Source organism: Ruditapes philippinarum, unplaced genomic scaffold (assembly GCF_026571515.1).
Source record: "Ruditapes philippinarum isolate M1 unplaced genomic scaffold, ASM2657151v2 ctg4760_1_1_1_1, whole genome shotgun sequence".
Taxonomy (NCBI): Eukaryota; Metazoa; Mollusca; class Bivalvia; order Venerida; family Veneridae; genus Ruditapes; species Ruditapes philippinarum.
Genome location: NW_026852348.1, coordinates 10,167 through 29,036, shown reverse-complemented (window position 1 = coordinate 29,036; position 18,870 = coordinate 10,167). Strand labels below are relative to the sequence as shown.

The window sequence follows — 18,870 nt, the reverse complement described above, 5'->3', positions numbered from 1 at the left end:
TAAAATATACCATTTGAAACTCCCTGAGGTCTATTAAAACCATGATTGGAGTTCTACATATTAGGTTCATTCCGTATTTGTAGCAAATTGATATTACTATATAAAATGTAGACAGTGATAAACATAGGGTCTTATAGGATCACATATTGATAATACTAGTAGAGATAAACATAATACTGTTTTAAATAATTCGGAACCAAGCTAATGTATTCCTTTCGATTTCTACGCCACACATAAACATTAAAAGACAGTAAGAGTTGTTTCCCGTTGTTTATGTGTAACAAGAAGGCTTTTAATTCGAACAACAACAGGGTGCAGGTTGTATTAGGTAAATAAACATAATAATTGATAGGCTAACAGTGTAAATAAATTTATGAAACATGATGACAGCTATTATCAATTTGATAATTTCAATTATCAGGACAAAGTAAACTTGCTGTTAAAGTTGCTGTCAGCGCGTGACTGCGGTTCTGGTCCGGGATGTTTAGGTCCGTGTGGAATTTAAACAAGTCTATGGAAGACGGTGATGATTTATCTGTTAATTGGCAATTTATCGAATTTCACAGTCCTAAAGAATTAACCTGGCATTTGAATTAAGCAGATACTGCTCATGGAGAGATTTGGACCTTTAAAAGACTATGCATCTTTATAATTTGACTTGGTATGCTTTAAATTTCTCTTGCTCAAGTTGCTGTCGAACAACTCACAGGTTTTGGGAACATGACCCATTACCATGGAATTGGGAATTTCCGCGATGTTTTGTTAAAAATTAGGAAAAACTGCATGACTAGATTCTGCAGTGATTAAATGAATACAAAGAATCACTGTTTAGGATGGCATCTTAAAACATTTAAACAACATAACAAGAAGCCCTTGTTTTCAAAGATTTTAGAATTTGTTATTCAGTATTTTTATTATTTTGTAACTTTCAATTGGGAATTTTTTCCTGTGGATTGGGAAAATAATATTCTATTTTCAAATGGGAATGTGACCGAATATCAGCTATAAAATAAGCCCCAAAAAAAAATCCCTAAAACTGGAACCGTTCACTAAACCAAATACCAAATATGCTCAAAGCTGGTTAGTATTTTAAAAAGGGTGAGAGTGGTTTCGTCGAACTAGTGGTTCGGCGAACTGATCTTATATAATAAAACAGGTAGTGGTTTCAGCGAACTTAATTAATATAGTGTGAACAAAATCTATTGTATAATGGACACGTCAATTATCGCGGGTCTTAATGTGTGGTTTATCACACATTTTCATGCAATTAAAGAGAATGTCAGACGTTTCACTCCCAAGACGTTTCACTATTGAGACGTTTCACTCCCAAGACGGTTCACACCTAGACCTTTCACTCCCATTTTGTCAATTGTATGGACGTTTCACTCCCAATTTTTAGAGTTTTTCTAGGAAAGAATTAAGTTAACAAAATTTTAATTTCATTAATATCAAGCAGTGTAAAAAGGAAATTCAATTTAATGTTTCATTTTGTTGATTTCAATGGTATTGTTAATACGAATTATTAGAAGATTACTCATTTAATTATGGGTTGAGTGATAAGATGTGTAAATGAAAGACAAATTTCTGAAATATCACTTTTATTATAAGTGTAACAACATGAGAAAATTCTGTTTATAGTAAATTAAAAGATATAATAACATAGAAAGAACAACAAAGACATATTATAAGTATCAGTTTAAATACCAGTAAAGTAATTAATATTGTTCAAATAATAAAAAATATCAATATATTAATATATTGACTATATAATGATTATCTTTTGTAAGTCTTAAACAATGAAATGCGAAACATATGTATAAAATAAGTTAGTTTCTTCATCAATTTATTAAACAGTAGCCATTAAACAAACTTAAGTAATTGTGGTATTATTTCATCGCCTAATTAGTTGTATAAACACTGAGACAATCAACTAACAGTTTGACACCACTATTTAATCAGTTGTATAAACACTGCACTTAAGCATCAACAGTTTACTAATCAGTTGTTTATTGGACCATTAAAATATTTTTTGACAACAGCCAACAGCCATAAGTTTTGTTTATATAATAATGAATTTTAGCCACAAAAAATGATTATACATGACAAATATTGAAAAAGTCCTAATGCTCCTAATTAAATTTAAAGATATTTCTGATTTCAATGGCCATTAAATTTTTTGACATATATCGCAAAAGCACTATACTAGCATTAAATAATTTAACAATTTTTTATCCCATGATTAAAATTAACAACAAAGACACATTACTCAAAGTTAATTGTTGTCACAAGATTGTTATGCTTTAAATTAAAATTGCCTATTGAGTCCATGTTTACAAAAGATCTGAAATGATAGAACTTTAAGTACAAAGTTTTAAGTCATTGACAAAAAAGTGAAATTCCCCTTTTTAATTTATTTTTATTAAATTTAAGGTCTATTTTAGTTCAATTCAATTCAATATTTTAGGTCTATTTTAGTATATCATAAGTATCAAAATAATTTTGGTATAAAAAGGGAGTGAAACGTCTTGGTGTGAACCGTCTCAATAGTGAAACGTCTGTCTACCAATAGTGAAACGTCTTTAAAATTTAAACCTATTATTTATTCTTTTCTTTAGTATAATAATAATATTTACTTAAAAGAATAACACAATACAAAGATCTCAATGAACAAACAACATCATAGAAATATATATGCGAATAAAAGTACAACCTGAAAAAAACTACTTAAAACGTCTACTTTGCCTATAATTACTATAACATAAGGTCGATGAAACCAATTGCACTTTCGCACCTCTTCATAAATTAAGTTCGCCGAACCGGTAGTTCGACGAAACCACAATAATTCTTTTAAAAATACCTGTTCTTTTTTAAAGGTACTGCAAGATACAATCTGACTAAGACTAAGTTTGCATATATAGACTATATCTATCATGTATATTATACTGGGCAGCTGCATCCTTTTTTCCAGTTCTATGTCAGCTTTGCTTTTAACTTTTTATCTCAGTCTTGAAGTTCTCTTTTAACTTGCTTTTATCTTATAGCTATAAATTTGCATCTAACATCTTTGTTTGAAACAGCTATTCCCAGACAACGTGCCTGCTTACTGTAATCGTTGACAATTTTGAAGCAGTATAATGTAGATGTATATTATTATATAATTTCTTATTCTTATCTTAACTTCACTATGTATGGCTTCATTTTTCATCAAACTAAGTGTTGTTTTATGTATCTTGTTGCGCAGGTTTTGTTGAATTACAGTAATAGAAATAACCCCATAATGCCCCACTTAAGTGATAAATCGCCCCACTTTATATTAAACATTTTTTACTTCATTTGGATTGAAAATTTATTATGCTTTTGAAACAGTAGCAAAAATACAATTTTAAATTTATTTCTGTGTATATTTATTTCTTTACTATCTTTAGCACATCTTTCTGTTTTAGGTACCTCAGCTGATCTGTATAAAAAAAGAACTTTCATGATTTTCTACAGAGTCCCTTTAACCCATTACTTCATGAGCATTTTGTGAAAAATGGCTGTTTTCATTGAAAAGTCTCCCGTTACAAGTTCAAATTGCTATAATACTATAAAAACTGCTTCAACACTAATCAAACTTGGCACAAATGTTGACTGGACCATTGCCATTGCAACAACATGCTCAGGCTTAAATTTGCTGTTACCATGGCAACGAGGGGACATCTCAAAATTGCCAAAATCACTATTTTGCGTTGATTTTTTCCATCAAAATTGATTTCAAAGTGCTGCAACTTCTCAATGGATTGAGATAGAGTCAAATGCTTTTCAGCGTTGGTTACACGTTACCTTATGATCAATCTGGGGTCATTTACAGCCTCTCACAAGTCCAAATTTTTCTTGGCGATGAATGGCTGTTTTCATTGAAAAGTCTCCCGTTACAAGTTCAAATTGCTATAATACTATAAAAACTGCTTCAACACTAATCAAACTTGGCACAAATGTTGACTGGACCATTGCCCTTGCAACAACATGCTCAGGCTTAAATTTTCTGTTACCATGGCAACGAGGGGACATCTCAAAATTGCCAAAAATCACTATTTTGCGTTGATTTTTTCCATCAAAATTGATTTCAAAGTGCTGCAACTTCTCAATGGATTGAGATAGAGTCAAATGCTTTTCAGCGTTGGTTACACGTTACCTTATGATCAATCTGGGGTCATTTACAGCCTCTCACAAGTCCAAATTTTTCTTGGCGATGAATGGCTGTTTTCATTGAAAAGTCTCCCGTTACAAGTTCAAATTGCTATAATACTATAAAAACTGCTTCAACACTAATCAAACTTGGCACAAATGTTGACTGGACCATTGCCCTTGCAACAACATGCTCAGGCTTAAATTTTCTGTTACCATGGCAACGAGGGGACATCTCAAAATTGCCAAAAATCACTATTTTGCGTTGATTTTTTCCATCAAAATTGATTTCAAAGTGCTGCAACTTCTCAATGGATTGAGATAGAGTCAAATGCTTTTCAGCGTTGGTTACACGATACCTTATGATCAATCTGGGGTCATTTACAGCCTCTCACAAGTCCAAATTTTTCTTGGCGATGAGGGGGACTCTGCCCCCCTTCAAACCCCCCCCAAACAGAAGGGGGCACATCCCCCTTCTGGCAACCCCCTGATGAATCTTTTGGTTGGGGGGCCGCGCCGAAAAAGAGGTCACTTTTTTGTTTACAACATTTCTCAAACAAAAACAAAGTGTTTGGGGCCTAAATAAGGCATTTTTTCATCATTTGAGACAACAAGAAGGGGGGGGGGGGTGAAAAAGGCGTTAAAAGGCGTGTATATGAAGTAATGGGTTAAAGGCAACATGAAGGGTCATATTTCCAATGAAAAATAGTGTCACTTTTGTAAAATTTGCAAGGTGTCACTGTGTTTATCTACAGAATCTTATGAACACAAAATTTCAGATAAATATCTAGAAATTTTTAACAAATCATGTATTAAATTCCAAATCCATGACTGTTTCTAAAACACTGAAATAATAAACCTGACACAACCAGGTCATAAAAATGTTTCTCACCAAGGTATTTAGTTAATACTGAAATAAAAGACGGCATATAAATGATAAGAATAAATTCCAGAACAAACAAATGGTTACCTTAAGAAAATTTTGTCTACAAATTTAGAAATGTACAGTTTTTTTAAATAAATCAAGTCCGAGAAGTTGAAATATAAAAAAGGAATAAAAAATATAGAAAAAATGACATGAATTATAAAAGGTGCAAAAGTTATTGGAGAACTTCAAGGTTGTTTTGATTTCTAGCTAAGGTGCTTCTATGCTTTCAAAATGCTAGCACTTTATAATGTTTTATAGGTTATGTTATTTTCTCTTTTTTTTTCTTCCAGGGTACCTATAATGCAAAATGGCAGCCATATGTGTGAATGATATAAAGGAAATCCCTGGCTATAAAGTTATTCTAAATGCTGTACTCAAAGCACAGATTCTACAGCTGGTAAGTTTAAGACTTCCATTATCAAGTTGGAATGATTCATTTCAGAGGTTGATTGTAAACTTGTGAACTAAACAAATCAGTTTCCAAAGTGCAAATTATTGTCTATAGATTTTTCAGATACATGTTCAAATATTTAAGTCATTGATGTGCATGTTTTTCAGTGAAAACTTCATAACTAATTTTAATCATATTGTTTGATTCAAATTTAGAATTTTTGTTTCTCAGTTTCACCTTCATCACATAATGATGTTATAAAACTGAAGCCTGTCTTTTTCAATATTTTTTTCTTTTGGTTGCGTTTTTATGTCGCACAAACACAGTAGAAGCCATATTGTCACCCTTCAGCTTTTCTGGTAGAGGAAGACCTCAGGTTCTGCTCCGTGCATTATATCGTTGGGCACAAGCGGGCACAAACTTTCCATAATTATTAATGTTTGGTTAAAGACATTTCTTGTCAATAAGAAACAAAGAAACAATATGTACCATGCAAGAATATATTTATTAAATCATGATATTTTCAGGTTGATCAGTTAGCAGTTGAAACAAATGAAGAATCTGTTCTTATCACAGCTAATATTTCTGATGGAACACTAGGCCATCTTGGATCAAGTTTTGGGAACATATTCCTGAACACTTATTCTGATGTTAAACAGCAGTTTCTTGGATTTTGTCTTCATGGTATAGTATACGGATTTAACTCGATACAGGATTGGAGCAGTACTTCTAGAAGCTTGCAGAAATCATGATCACAAAATAGACAAATATGATCTTTTTCGCCGAATATCACCTTTTCATTCCTTATCATATATAAATCAGTCTGAAAAGATGAATAAGACGTTTTAAAGTTCATTCCGTAAGGTGAAAAGGCGAGATTTTAGCATTTAATCATTCAAGCGTCTTGTCCGGTATGTACATGAATACGTTATTTAGTTTGGTGCTCCAATCCTTTTTTTCAGTCTCATTCATATTACACAATTATTTTTCTCTCTCAGAAAGGACAGAAATAGAGCTATAAATTAGATAACTGACCAAAAACAAACAACAACAACGACTGAAATAAAACACCAAAAACTGTGAAAAATGCAACAGAGTCATACATTTAATCATAATCTCAATCTAACAGCAATTGAACATGCAAAGCACATTGAAGAGGCTGGCGTTTTCTGTCCACTAAATTTATCAACAATTTAAATTTAATTTTTCACACTGTTTCACTTTTTTGTATAAACCTTAAGATGTTAAAAATTCATAAATTTTACTTGAAATTTAACACTTTTACATGAATGTAATACATGTATATTTACATGAATTTGAAATATTTGCACTGTTTTCATAGATTTCATTTATGAATTTTACATAGATTTTGTTATCTTTTTATAAGAGTAAAACATACAGTTGAAATATTTACATAAACAGTTTTACACAGATTTTATTATTTCATATAATACATTTACTTAAATATAAAGTTTATATACCGGTATTTTTTATATAAACTTTAATAAATTTACATAGATTTATTAAAAGCGAAACAGTAATGGTCATAATTTTAATTTTTATAGATGGTGACCTAAAAGAGGATTAATTTACTCAATTAATTTTCATATTCATTATTTACAGAATATGATCTGTCTTTTCAGAATATCAAAACAGACAAAATGACAACTCATTGTTAGAGGATGTATCCAGTTCTCCTGAAAAGAAAACATCGGGTGGAAAATCACCTAAATCACCAAAGGGTCCCAGGAAAAGAAAGAAAACTGCATTATGTACAAGAAAGTCCAAGAGGATGGCTTATGGAAGCCAAGTACCTGAATTAGAAACATTGAAAAGCTTAAATGAAGATGCATTAGAAACAATTACACAACAAATTGAAAACAGCCACACATTAAACGCATCAAATATTGAAGTAGACAGTTTGAATAATAACTGCAATGATTTCATCCCAGAAATCTCAAATGTAAGCGGAAATGTTAAAACTTTTGACACTGATAACGAGAGACCTTGTATCGAGGATAAAAATAATTCTGAAGTAGCTGAGGCACCTGTTCATCTTGAGAAGAAAGAAACGTTAAAAGATATCGACCCATGTGTCTCCATGGAAACAAGTGTCTCTGAACAACCTGTTGACCATATTTCAAAAATTGAGGCAGTTCAAGATACCGTTAAACTTACAACAAAAGACGTTAAAAGTAAATCTCCACGCAGAAGTAAAAGTGTTAAATCACCAAATAAAAAAGGGAGAAAAGGTAAAAGGTTGTCTAAGAAACATGGGGACAATGGTTCCGATACTGACACAACCATTGAATGGAGTGAACATCCCGATTCTCCAGGTATTCCCTCTCTCGAAGATGATTCTGCAAAGCAGATAAAAAAAGAGCCAGAGGATTTTCCAAGTAAGTGAGAGATGTTTTTGAAAGTGAACTTGTATTATAGTTTGAGAGATGTTTTTTTTTTTAAGTGAACTTTTATTATATGAGCTAAGGATATTAATAATACAATGGTAAACTAAAGTGCTGGCTTTTTAGTTGTTTATTCTTTCAACTTGATTACTTATTAGATTACAAGGATGTTCAGTATATAATGAAAATAGTCTTGTAAATATAAAACCTCTTTATATATATTTATGAAACTAAATTTCATACTTGCACACAACAATATATTTGAGATTGTTTATCCGCACTTGACATTTACATTTATTTTGACCTTGACATTCAAGGTGAAATTATTTAATATGTCATAAATATAGCCATAACTTTGTTACTTTTTACCAATTTGATAAATACTTAGGCATAATAACACTAATGATATAATAAGACAAAAGCAACATGTTGAATAATTCAAATATGACCTTGACCATAATAACCATAATATGACCTTGATTATGAATGTAAAATCATTAACTTTAGCTAAAATTGTATCAAATCTATTTATTTACAAATTTGACTTACAATACAAATTGATTTGTCTTGCTTGTGACAACACCAACATGTTGAATTATTTTGACCTTGACCTTAAAATGACAATGATCATCAATGTCAATTTATAGAAATTTGCTTGGATGTTGATAACTTTGTTATTATTTACAGTTCTGATTCATACTTAGACAAAAGGACACTAATGACATAATGGAACTGTTGAATAATTCAAATAAGGCATTGAACTTTACAAAACCTTGACCATCAAAAATAAACTTAATTGTGATAACTTTATCATGTTTTTACAAATTTGATTCATATTTGACAATTTTCTGATTAATTTCAGGTGAACCTCCAGATATTGTTAGCAGCTCACACAGTGATACTGCCCATCAGGAAGGTACACAAGCCAAACATGTTATTGTTACAAAACATACAACATATGACAGTGCTGAAGATGATGATGATGATAATGTTACTGAACAATGTAGAAAAACAGAGAAATGTCCTGCAGGTGAGGAAAGTGTTGTTGATAAAAAGGAGGAGGATGAATTGTGTTCAAAGGATGCCGATATTAAAGATATTCCAAAGTCAGAAAGTAAAGGAGTGAAGATAAATAACAAAAAGGGCAAAGTTGGTAAGAAAAAGGGAAAACGTGGTAGAAAACCTGGAAAGGCAGTCACTAAAGTTAGTAAAGAAGTTGCAGAAGTAGCTGAATGTGAAAAAACCAATGTTTTAGAGGAGTGTAATCAAACAATGGACCAAATAACAGACAGTGTTGCACGTGCAATAAGTGAAGAAAGAAAAGCAAGACTAGCACTGTTAGATATTCATTCAGCTAGTTTAGACTCGATAAGTAATAAAGAGCATTCTCCAGTTACAGAGGGTGATGGAAATGTTAAAAAGGATTCTTTGCCCTTGCTAGACAACCCTACAAAGGGAAAAGAGGAAAAAAATTCTGAAGAGAATAAATCTGAGAACGATGTTGATGCAACAGAAGATGAATTGAAAGAAAAATCAATAAAAGTTCTTGCCATTTGGAACGAGATTGTTAATGATACTAACCAAGCAAGCAGTGAAGTTCTTTATGATCTCATAGCTGATAAAATCAAACAAAATAGAGAAAAAATGTCTGTAGAAAGAGATTGTCAAACTGAAAGTCAAATTAATAATGACAGTGTTAGTGGAGCAATAGAATCTAAAAATGTTCCACCAGAAACTGTTGTTAGAAGCACATCTATAGATACATCCAATATACAGAAAGAAGAAGATTTAAAATATAGTGGAAACTCACTTAATCAAAATAATGAAAATTCAACTTCGCGGAATATGAGGCAAAATTCATGTGAAAGTAATTCAAGTAGTCTAAGTAAACAAAGTGTGGATCAAAACACAGATCAGGGGATGGTTAAAGATAAAATGGAAGGAACTAGTGGAACGTTAACAAAAGGCAATGCTGTAAATAATACCACATCAACTGTTTCAGTAACTAATTCAAATAACCCACAAGGTAGTTGTGAAAAACAGACAGTAAATACTGATATAAATGTTATTGCAACTAATAATACTGTAAAACAAGGAACTCTACCAGTTGTAATAGATGTTGATGCTAATGCAAGACAGGCCCCAAAATCTAGCACCCCTAATACTTCAAGTGCAACAAGTACTCCTGTTAAGCAAGTTGGAAATAAAGTAGGCCAAAGTACACCAAAGCAGGTGAGAACACCAACACAGAGTGTTAATAAACAAAAAGTGCAGTCAGTAACTCCAGCAAAAATAGGTAAAGGCAAAAGTTTAGTTGATAATTTGATATCTACTGGTGTGCCAATTATTATTCCGGATGATGATGATGACGATATTGAAGAGAGTCACGATGATTTTATGCCAAGTCCTAGGTCTAATGCTTTTGAAATAAAATCAAAGCAATACAAAGAACAGCACGAAAAGAGGGCAGCCAAGCGAATGGCGCAGATGGCTCGAAGACAAGGATATAGTACATATATGCAACAGGCTTCTTCCCAAATAGCACCGAACAGTACATCCTCTTATAGCCAATACCCTTCCACACTTCAACAGCAGCAGCAAAAACAACAATATCAGTACCAAGGTTACCAAGAGACACAGCAGTTAAGAGGCCAACAACATCAGCAACAGTATCAGTATGAAGAATATATGGACGAACAACAGTATGAACACCAACAATCCCTTGAACCGTTTTACTCTCCTCAGCAATCTTCACCTGCTTTACAGCAACAAATGTTCACGCCCCCAAAAAGCGGTACTTTCCAAAGAGGCCGCCAGCAAAGGACATCATCATATCAAGGCAGAGAGATGTCGCCTCAGTCTCGTAACTTTTCTCCGCCTACTACGCCAACCACACCAAAAAGTCCATATTTTAAACAAGGGTATGTAACTCCTACTAAGCATCAGCAAAATGTACCGTCTCAGTCACCACACTCTAGAATCCCACCTAATCAGTCACCGGCTGCAAAGCAAGGTTTGCAGCAGAATCGTTATTCCCCTGCCCCAAAACGGACTATTCCTATAGTTATTGAAGATGAGCCTTCTGGTATGAAGAGGAAAGGACAAATGTCTTTGGCTCAGTCACAATACCAACAGCCTGCTCAAAGAGAAGCTTTTGTGACAAAATTACCAGTAACTAATCCACAGCAAATTCCTCCCGGACAAGCTTGTGAAGTCAGTACCAATTACGAGGAGTTTCTACGATTGCAACAACAACAGCAGAAGCAGCAACAACTTCAACAACAGCAGCAGGAGAAGCAGCAACAGCTTCTACAACAACAGCAGCAGCAGGGAAAGCAACAGCAGCTGCTACAACAACAACAGCAGGAGAAGCAACAACAATATCTACTGCAGCAGGCGAAGCAACAACAACTGTTACAACAACAGCAGCAGCAGGAGAAGCAACAACAATATTTACAACAGCAGCAGGCAAAGCAACAACAATTTCTACAGCAACAGCAGCAAGCACTACAGCAACAAAAACAGCTTCAATACGTACCTTCTGTTGAGGATAGGCAACTTAAAGCTGGATCTGTTGGTGAACCTGCTTTATTGAATGCTGACAGAGATAATTTAATTGGTTCTGAGATGCAACAGTCTCAATTTACACCACTACCAGCGTCTGCTAGCGTGGAAACATCCTTAGTTCGTCAGGCAAATGAAAGAACGCCCATTAAAAGAATCAGATCTGATGAAACCATTATGTCACCTGCTATGTCTGCAACAGAACCATTAAACAGACATCGTCACTCTTCAACCGATAGCAACTCGTCCTTTTCTCAGACTTTGAACACAAAGTCTCCCATTGTCTCTCCAGATGCTTCACAAAGATTTCCTGAAGGCCAGATTTCACCTAGTAAAATTCCTCCAAAATTAGAAATTGACGTAGATGATGTTCGAGGGGCTCTGCCTGCTTTACCTGAATTAAGTGGTCAAGTAGTTCCAATGAAAAGCCCTTCAATGTCTTCTCAGACTAGTGAAATGTCAGCTAGTGATAGAGAAGAGAGGGCAAGCATTCCTCTCCCGCCACAGTTAGCTCGATCTGATCTCAAATCCTTTTCACCACCAGTAAGCCCATCCACTAAACGTCTTCATGCTGCGCCAGGAACACGTGCTACCGCACTTTCTTCTGGTGACGATTCATCTGTAACATCCCAGGAAACAGTGCCCTCTCAGCCGTTAAAGAAGTTTGGTTGTGGCGATTGCGGAAAATCGTACACAACCAAGGCAGCTCTAAATCAACATTTTCGAAAGCACACACAAGAAAGACCTTTTGAATGTGATGTGTGTGGCAAACACTACTCACAGAAAGGATATCTTAAAAAACATATTCTTACGCATTTTGAAGAAAAATGATTGGGGGGGGGGGGGGGGTAAAAAAGACCTTGGGGGTCGGGGTGAAGGGGCAATGGTGGCAGACATTGCAGTTGCAACATTGTTTTGTTCTTCTTTACAGTAGACTTGCATTGATATGATAAAGAAATCCACATTGACTACAGCAAAAATATCACATAGTTTTTAAATACGCTCGTAAAAATTGTGTCAGATAGATTTTTTTTCTCCTTAAAAATTGATGTATTCATTGTTGTGTTTGTGTAATTAAGCAATGTTTATTAGTTTGCGTTTATATTTACTTGTACAAGCAATCTTTTTTTTCTAATATCTGTGTTGCTGGGCAAGGAAATGTATAATTGTAAAGCCTTTGCATGTAGAAAAAAAATAGTATATGTTTTGTAAAACAATGTAATGTTATGGGATAGGTATTCATTATATAGATGACTGACTGATAAATACAGTTTTGCTTTAATGTATTGTTTATTTCATATATGTCTGGTACAAGTATATATTGTTACACATGTGCTATGAATCTGTTTCCTAGGTATGTGATAAAATTGCAAGTTAACAAGTCATACAATGTAGATGTTTTCTGTAAATTGTAAGATATTATGTGTACTTTGGAAAAAAAGTGAAACCTGAATTATCTTACATAAATTGTTACATTACAATGTACCTAGAGGATATCAAATGAATGTAGGTTCAATACTGAATTTATGAAAATTAAAGTACGCTAGGCCTCTGGCAAGCATAACATTTTTTTTCTTAACAAGTTCAATAGATTTAGTAACAAAGCTATAGGAATATGATATTCTACTCTCACATATTCAAACTGAAACTGTTAACAGTCAAAAGAATCACTTTTCCCTGGAGGAGTAATTTTAACATTAGCGCATCTGTATATTGTGTTTGAAGTCCAGTCAAAATATATGCATGGGCATGCAATACCTGTTTTTATTCAGTCACAACAGCAGCTAAGGTATCTTTTTTACATGTACTGGAAAATTAAGTAAATTTAGGCATACAGTTACATGTTAACAGCAAATGTATCTTTCCTAAGTGAAAACTACAAATTGCCATTAATATGCCATAATTATTAGTCTACCTCCAATTTCAGTAACCTGAATATACTCTATAAATGCCAAAAAGCACCATAATGACAGTCCAGGGCCAAAGATTTTGTAGTGAGCCTGGAAAACGAGGCCCTCTTCAAGCAAAGTTTAACATAATATCACCTTAGTGCATTAATGGGTTAAATCCTTTAAATTTAATAGGAGTTAAATCCAGTTATTTCACTTAGGTGACAATAAGTCTCTATTCCTTCTTTTTATCAACTGTTAAGTTTAGTTAAGTCTGATAACAGCATAAGCTCAGTTTCTCAGGCTAAAATGTGACATTAAGAAAAAAAGGCTTAATGGTTAATTGGTTATATAATTATGAAAAATAAGCAGCATCTTATGGTTAAAGATTTATCTTCGTAATAATTAGAATTCATTTGATATTTGATTATTATTATTTTCTTTTCTTTTTTTCTTTTTTTAAGAAAAGTAAAAACAATTTAAATACACAAAGAATTAAAAATTTGAGTAAAAGTAAAGATTAGTTGAGATTGTTTTGAAATTCATATACTTAGATATTTGTGTAAAAAGAACATTAAAGTTGTTTGCGGTTATTGTCTCAAGTAATTTAACACTCTGAGTATTAGTGGTGAACATTATTCCTGTAAGATGCCAAAATAAAGGCAAGGGCTGATCTTAGCAGTCTGACTGTTCTCTAAATCTGTTGGTCAAGCTATTTTAGTTTGTATTTCAGCAAAGGATAGCTTGAAATCCCTTATATTTACCAAGGGTAGTTTTAAATAACTGATATTAAGAAATTGTAAATAAGTATTTTCAAAAATCTGCAAGAAAATGGTAACAGTCTGATGGGAAAACAGTTACACCAAAACAAATCAGCTGTTTTTCTAAAATGATAAACACACCAACTAGGAATGTATGTTTTTCTATCACAGTAATGTTGTTCTTTCACTGTTATTTAATCCTTTTCATGTTACTTGTATGTACATATGTTTTACATAACCATTTACATCATATGGCATTCATATTGATTTAATTTTTTATGCTACTTAATGTTGAATTTTTCACCTCCATTGAAGAGGATCACTCAAACACTTGTCACAATTTCTACCAAGAGTTGTTGCCCTTTAATTCAGGAAATGACCCAGAGTTATTGTTCTTTATTCACTTTATCAACCGTTAACAAAAATTTCTCATTCTTTACCTGAACTGTATCCATAGTTCCAGCTTTTTATCATCACTCACCAACATATAAGTTTTTTTGAATGGTCATTTAAAGATATTTCTTAGAAGAAATTACAGTAAGAGCCATCATTTTAAATTTATGTATATTTGTACATGAGAATTTGTATCAGTACATTTGTATTTTAGATAGAGTTTTTGTTGAACTGGAAATTCCTAGAGTATTTCACAAATACATGAGAATTTTCTAGATATATAGCAGAAAATGGTATTTTTTATTGTAAATTGGAGCATTCAAAGACAGATTAATGTACTATTGAATCTATTGAAAGTTTGTGAAAATTCTTATACTGTATAAGTTATTAATTTTGCGACATGAAAATATTTGTGATTTTTGCGAATTGAAATTATTTGAAAATATTTGATCGTGCAAAATTATTTCTGTGCACATTTTCATACAGCATCTTACATGAATAAGTTTTACTCTTCACCTTCTGAGATTAATTTTCTCATTGCTTGTTTGTTTAATTTTGGTCTTAACAAATCACAAATGTATTGATAAAACAATACATGTGTAAATAACACAATAGGTTATTCATATAACAAAATAATGTTTAAAAATATCACAAAGAAATGTGTGATCAGGTCCTTTAACAAACAACATATTTTTCAACAATTATATAAATAACAAAGGTATTAAACAACTGAGTAGAATACAATAGTTGCATATTTATACCCCCGCACAACAAAGTTGTAAGGGGGGTATACTGGAATCAGCTTGTCTGTCCGGCCGTCCAGCTGTCCGTCGGTTTTTTCTTGTCCGCCCAATAACTTAAGATTCCTTTGACCCTTAGTCTTCATATTTGGCATGGAGGTTAGTCATGATTAGTAGATGACCCTTATTGATTTTGAGGTCACTAGGTCAAAGGTCAAGGTCACAGGGGCCTTGACTTCAAAAAGCTTGTCCGCCCAATAACGTAAGATTCCTTTGACCTACAGTCGTCATATTTGGCATGGAGGTTAGTCATGATAAGTAGACGACCCCTATTGATTTTGAGGTTACTAGGTCAAAGGTCAAGGTCACAGGGGCCTTGACTTCAAAAAGCTTGTCCACCCAATAACTTAAGATTCCTTTGACCCACAGTCTTCATATTTGGCATGGAGGTAAGTCATGATTAGTAGATGACCCCTATTGATTTTGAGGTCACCAGGTCAAAGGTCAAGGTCACAGGGGCCTTGACTTCAAAAAGCTTGTCCGCCCAATAACTTAAGATTCCTTTGACCCACATACTTCATATTTGGCATGGAGGCAAGTCATGATTAGTAGATGACCCCTATTGACTTTGAGGTCACCAGGTCAAAGGTCAAGGTCACAGGGGCCTTGACTTCAAAAAGCTTGTCCGCCCTATAACTTAAGAATTCTTTGACCCACAGTCTTCATATTTGGCATGGAGGTTAGTCATGATTAGTAGATGACCCCTATTGACTTTGAGGTCACCAGGTCAAAGGTCAAGGTCACAGGGGCCTTGACTTCAAAAAGCTTGTCCACCCTATAACTTAAGATTCCTTTGACCCACAGTCTTCATATTTGGCATGGAGGTTAGTCATGATTAGTAGATGACCCCTATTGATTTTGAGGTCACCAGGTCAAAGGTCAAGGTCACAGGGACTTTGAATTCAAAAAGTTTGTTTGCCCAATAACTTTAGATTCCTTTGACCCACAGTCTTCATATTTGGCATGGATGTTGATCATGATTAGTAGATGACCCCTTTTGATTTTGAGGTCACTAGATCAAAGGTCAAGGTCATAGGGACTTTGACTTCAAAAAGTTTGTCCACCCGTTAACTTAAGATTCCTTTGACCCACAGTCTTCATATTTGGCATGGATGTTGATCATGACTATAAGGTGACCCCTATTGATTTTGAGGCCACTGGGTCAAAGGTCAAGGTCACAGGAACCTTGACAAAAAAAGCTTTTCTTCTTAATTGCTTAAGAATGTCCGGTCGGCAATGTATTGATTTTGACATTTTCACATTTGAAGCATGTAGAATTCATAACTTAGCAATGCACTGGCTTAGTAACCTCAGATTTGGCAGGGAGGTTGTCCTTGAGCTCTAAATGGCCACTGTTGATTCTGACAAAGTGGTATGCGGGGGTATTCACGCCATGATAGTGGCAGTTCTAGTTTTAACATGTACCTGCTTAATTAATGATACCACAAAAACAGTATTCAGTTCAAGAAATCCTATTTTCGAGAATATTTTCGCACAATATTTTCATACACAAAAAGTCCACTTTTTGACATTAGCAAATTTTTTGTGACACATAAATACCCACTTACACAGTAACATTTTTGGTTTCTTAAGGTGTTTTTCAGATCATGATAAAAGGCCTTTTGTGGTTAAGGTTTGAATTTTATTGATCAGTTGATGAATTGATTGATTAATTTATTTTATTTATTTAAATGGAGAAAATACATAATAACATCCATATGTAATATATTCAGGGTAAATGGGTTTGTCATCGCAGCATAAACTCAAACTGTAATAACTGTGCAAGTGGATATTTCCGTGTGTCGAAAAGTTAGTGAATTTAAAATACCAGACCTAAGGAAATATAAGCGAATCATGCAAGGGTAGAATATAATGACAGGTTGGTTGATATTTACACTAGAAATTTAGTGATTTTCGTCAATTCGTGAAATTCGTCAATATTTCTGTGTGGCTTACTTAACCACTTATGCAGTAGCAATTTAATATATGTATGTAGTTTAGTTGCTTTTTACTGTTATCTATATACATTTTATATTAATAACGTTTACTTGCAGCATAACTTTCAAATGGATAAGAAGTACTTGATTTATACTGATGTTGGATTTTAATTTGTATTTTTTATGAGAACAAGACACTGTCGCCACCTTTATTTATTTATAAGTCATCCATGTTTGCTAAGTTTTTATAATAACGTTAAACTCACTAAGATTTTTGTATGAAATTTTATTGTCAAAATTATTGTATGCCATTTTCTTTTAAAAGTATTTTAAGTACTCAGTTTTAATATTTTAATGCATTTTCTTTTTTCACAGTCCTTATTCAGTATTAGCCATGTCCATTGTTAATATTTTTTACAAGCTCATTTTTATAGTCCGTTTTTAAGTTAACGCCTCAGAATGCCTGAAATTTAATATTATTTTTTTATACTGAAATTTCTTTGCTTTTGTAATGAAATTGTCTTGTCCTCCATGGTTTAATTCAAGTGTGACAAGCTGGAGTTACTGCCCTCGAATCTTTAAAAAATAACTAAGGATTTATTTTAATGTTATGCAGCCTTTTTGAAATGCTGAAAATATTTAAATATCGCAAGAACACATTCATTTAAAGTAGGCTTCAGCTTTTATTTTTTTGTTGGAAAAACAATTTTGTGCTGTTTTTTTCCAAACTAAGATTTTCAGTAATATAACCAAGTAAAAGTGCATTGTATCACTGTTAAGCCTTGTTAAAACAGTGCTCCGAGCACTTCTCATACAGTTTCTAAAAAAAGAGAATTGGGAAACAAATCGTCATCCTTACTAATTAACATATTACAGAGAATGGTCCGGTAGATCAGAGGTATCGACGGGTTTCCTTATTGTTCATGTATTTTATCGACAACAAATTTCATTTTATACATTAATTCTTTTGACAATTATATGAAACAGTTTATCTTTGGATAACATATTTAACCTTTAGAAAAGTAGATGGTTGCTTTAACTGAAAATGATGAAAATACTTGAAATTACCCTAAATCGCGTTTTTTCATGTTTAAACATGGCCTGTCATATAAATTTGAAGAAAAATTGTTGTTTTGTAGATTTTTTTATTTTTTTCATTAACCCATTGCTTCATGAGCATTTTGTGAAAAATGGCTGTTTTCATTGAAAAGTCTCCCGTTACAAGTTCAAATTGCTATAATACTATAAAAACTGCTTCAACACTAATCAAACTTGGCACAAATGTTGACTGGACCATTGTCCTTGCAACAACATGCTCAGACTTAAATTTTCTGTTACCATGGCAACGAGGGGACATCTCAAAATTGCCAAAAATCACTATTTTGCGTTGATTTTTTCCATCAAAATTGATTTCAAAGTGCTGCAACTTATCAATGGATTGAGATAGAGTCAAATGCTTTTCAGCGTTGGTTACACGTTACCTTATGATCAATCTGGGGTCATTTACAGCCTCTCACAAGTCCAAAATTTTCTTGGCGATGAGGGGACTCCGCCCCCTTCAAACCCCCCAAAACAGAAGGGGGCACATCCCCCTTCTGGCAACCCCCTGATGTATCTTTTGGATGGGGGGCCGCG

At 33.3% G+C, this 18,870-nt stretch overlaps 1 protein-coding gene across 2 annotated transcripts; it reads left to right on the top strand.

The window, feature by feature from the left end:
* Positions 1-252: 252 nt before the first annotated feature.
* LOC132757457 (interaptin-like) lies at positions 253-14,168 on the top strand. 2 transcript variants are annotated; one of them, XM_060748746.1, is made up of 5 exons: positions 253-328; positions 5,386-5,492; positions 6,014-6,170; positions 7,130-7,885; positions 8,754-14,168. In XM_060748746.1, exons 2-5 carry the CDS (start codon positions 5,403-5,405, stop codon positions 12,284-12,286), a joined length of 4,536 nt encoding a protein of 1,511 aa, XP_060604729.1. In that variant the 5' UTR covers positions 253-328; positions 5,386-5,402; the 3' UTR covers positions 12,287-14,168. The 2 variants fall into 2 exon arrangements, with proteins under 2 accessions (XP_060604729.1, XP_060604723.1); XM_060748740.1 differs by lacking the exon at positions 253-328 and adding an exon at positions 379-661.
* Positions 14,169-18,870: the final 4,702 nt, after the last annotated feature.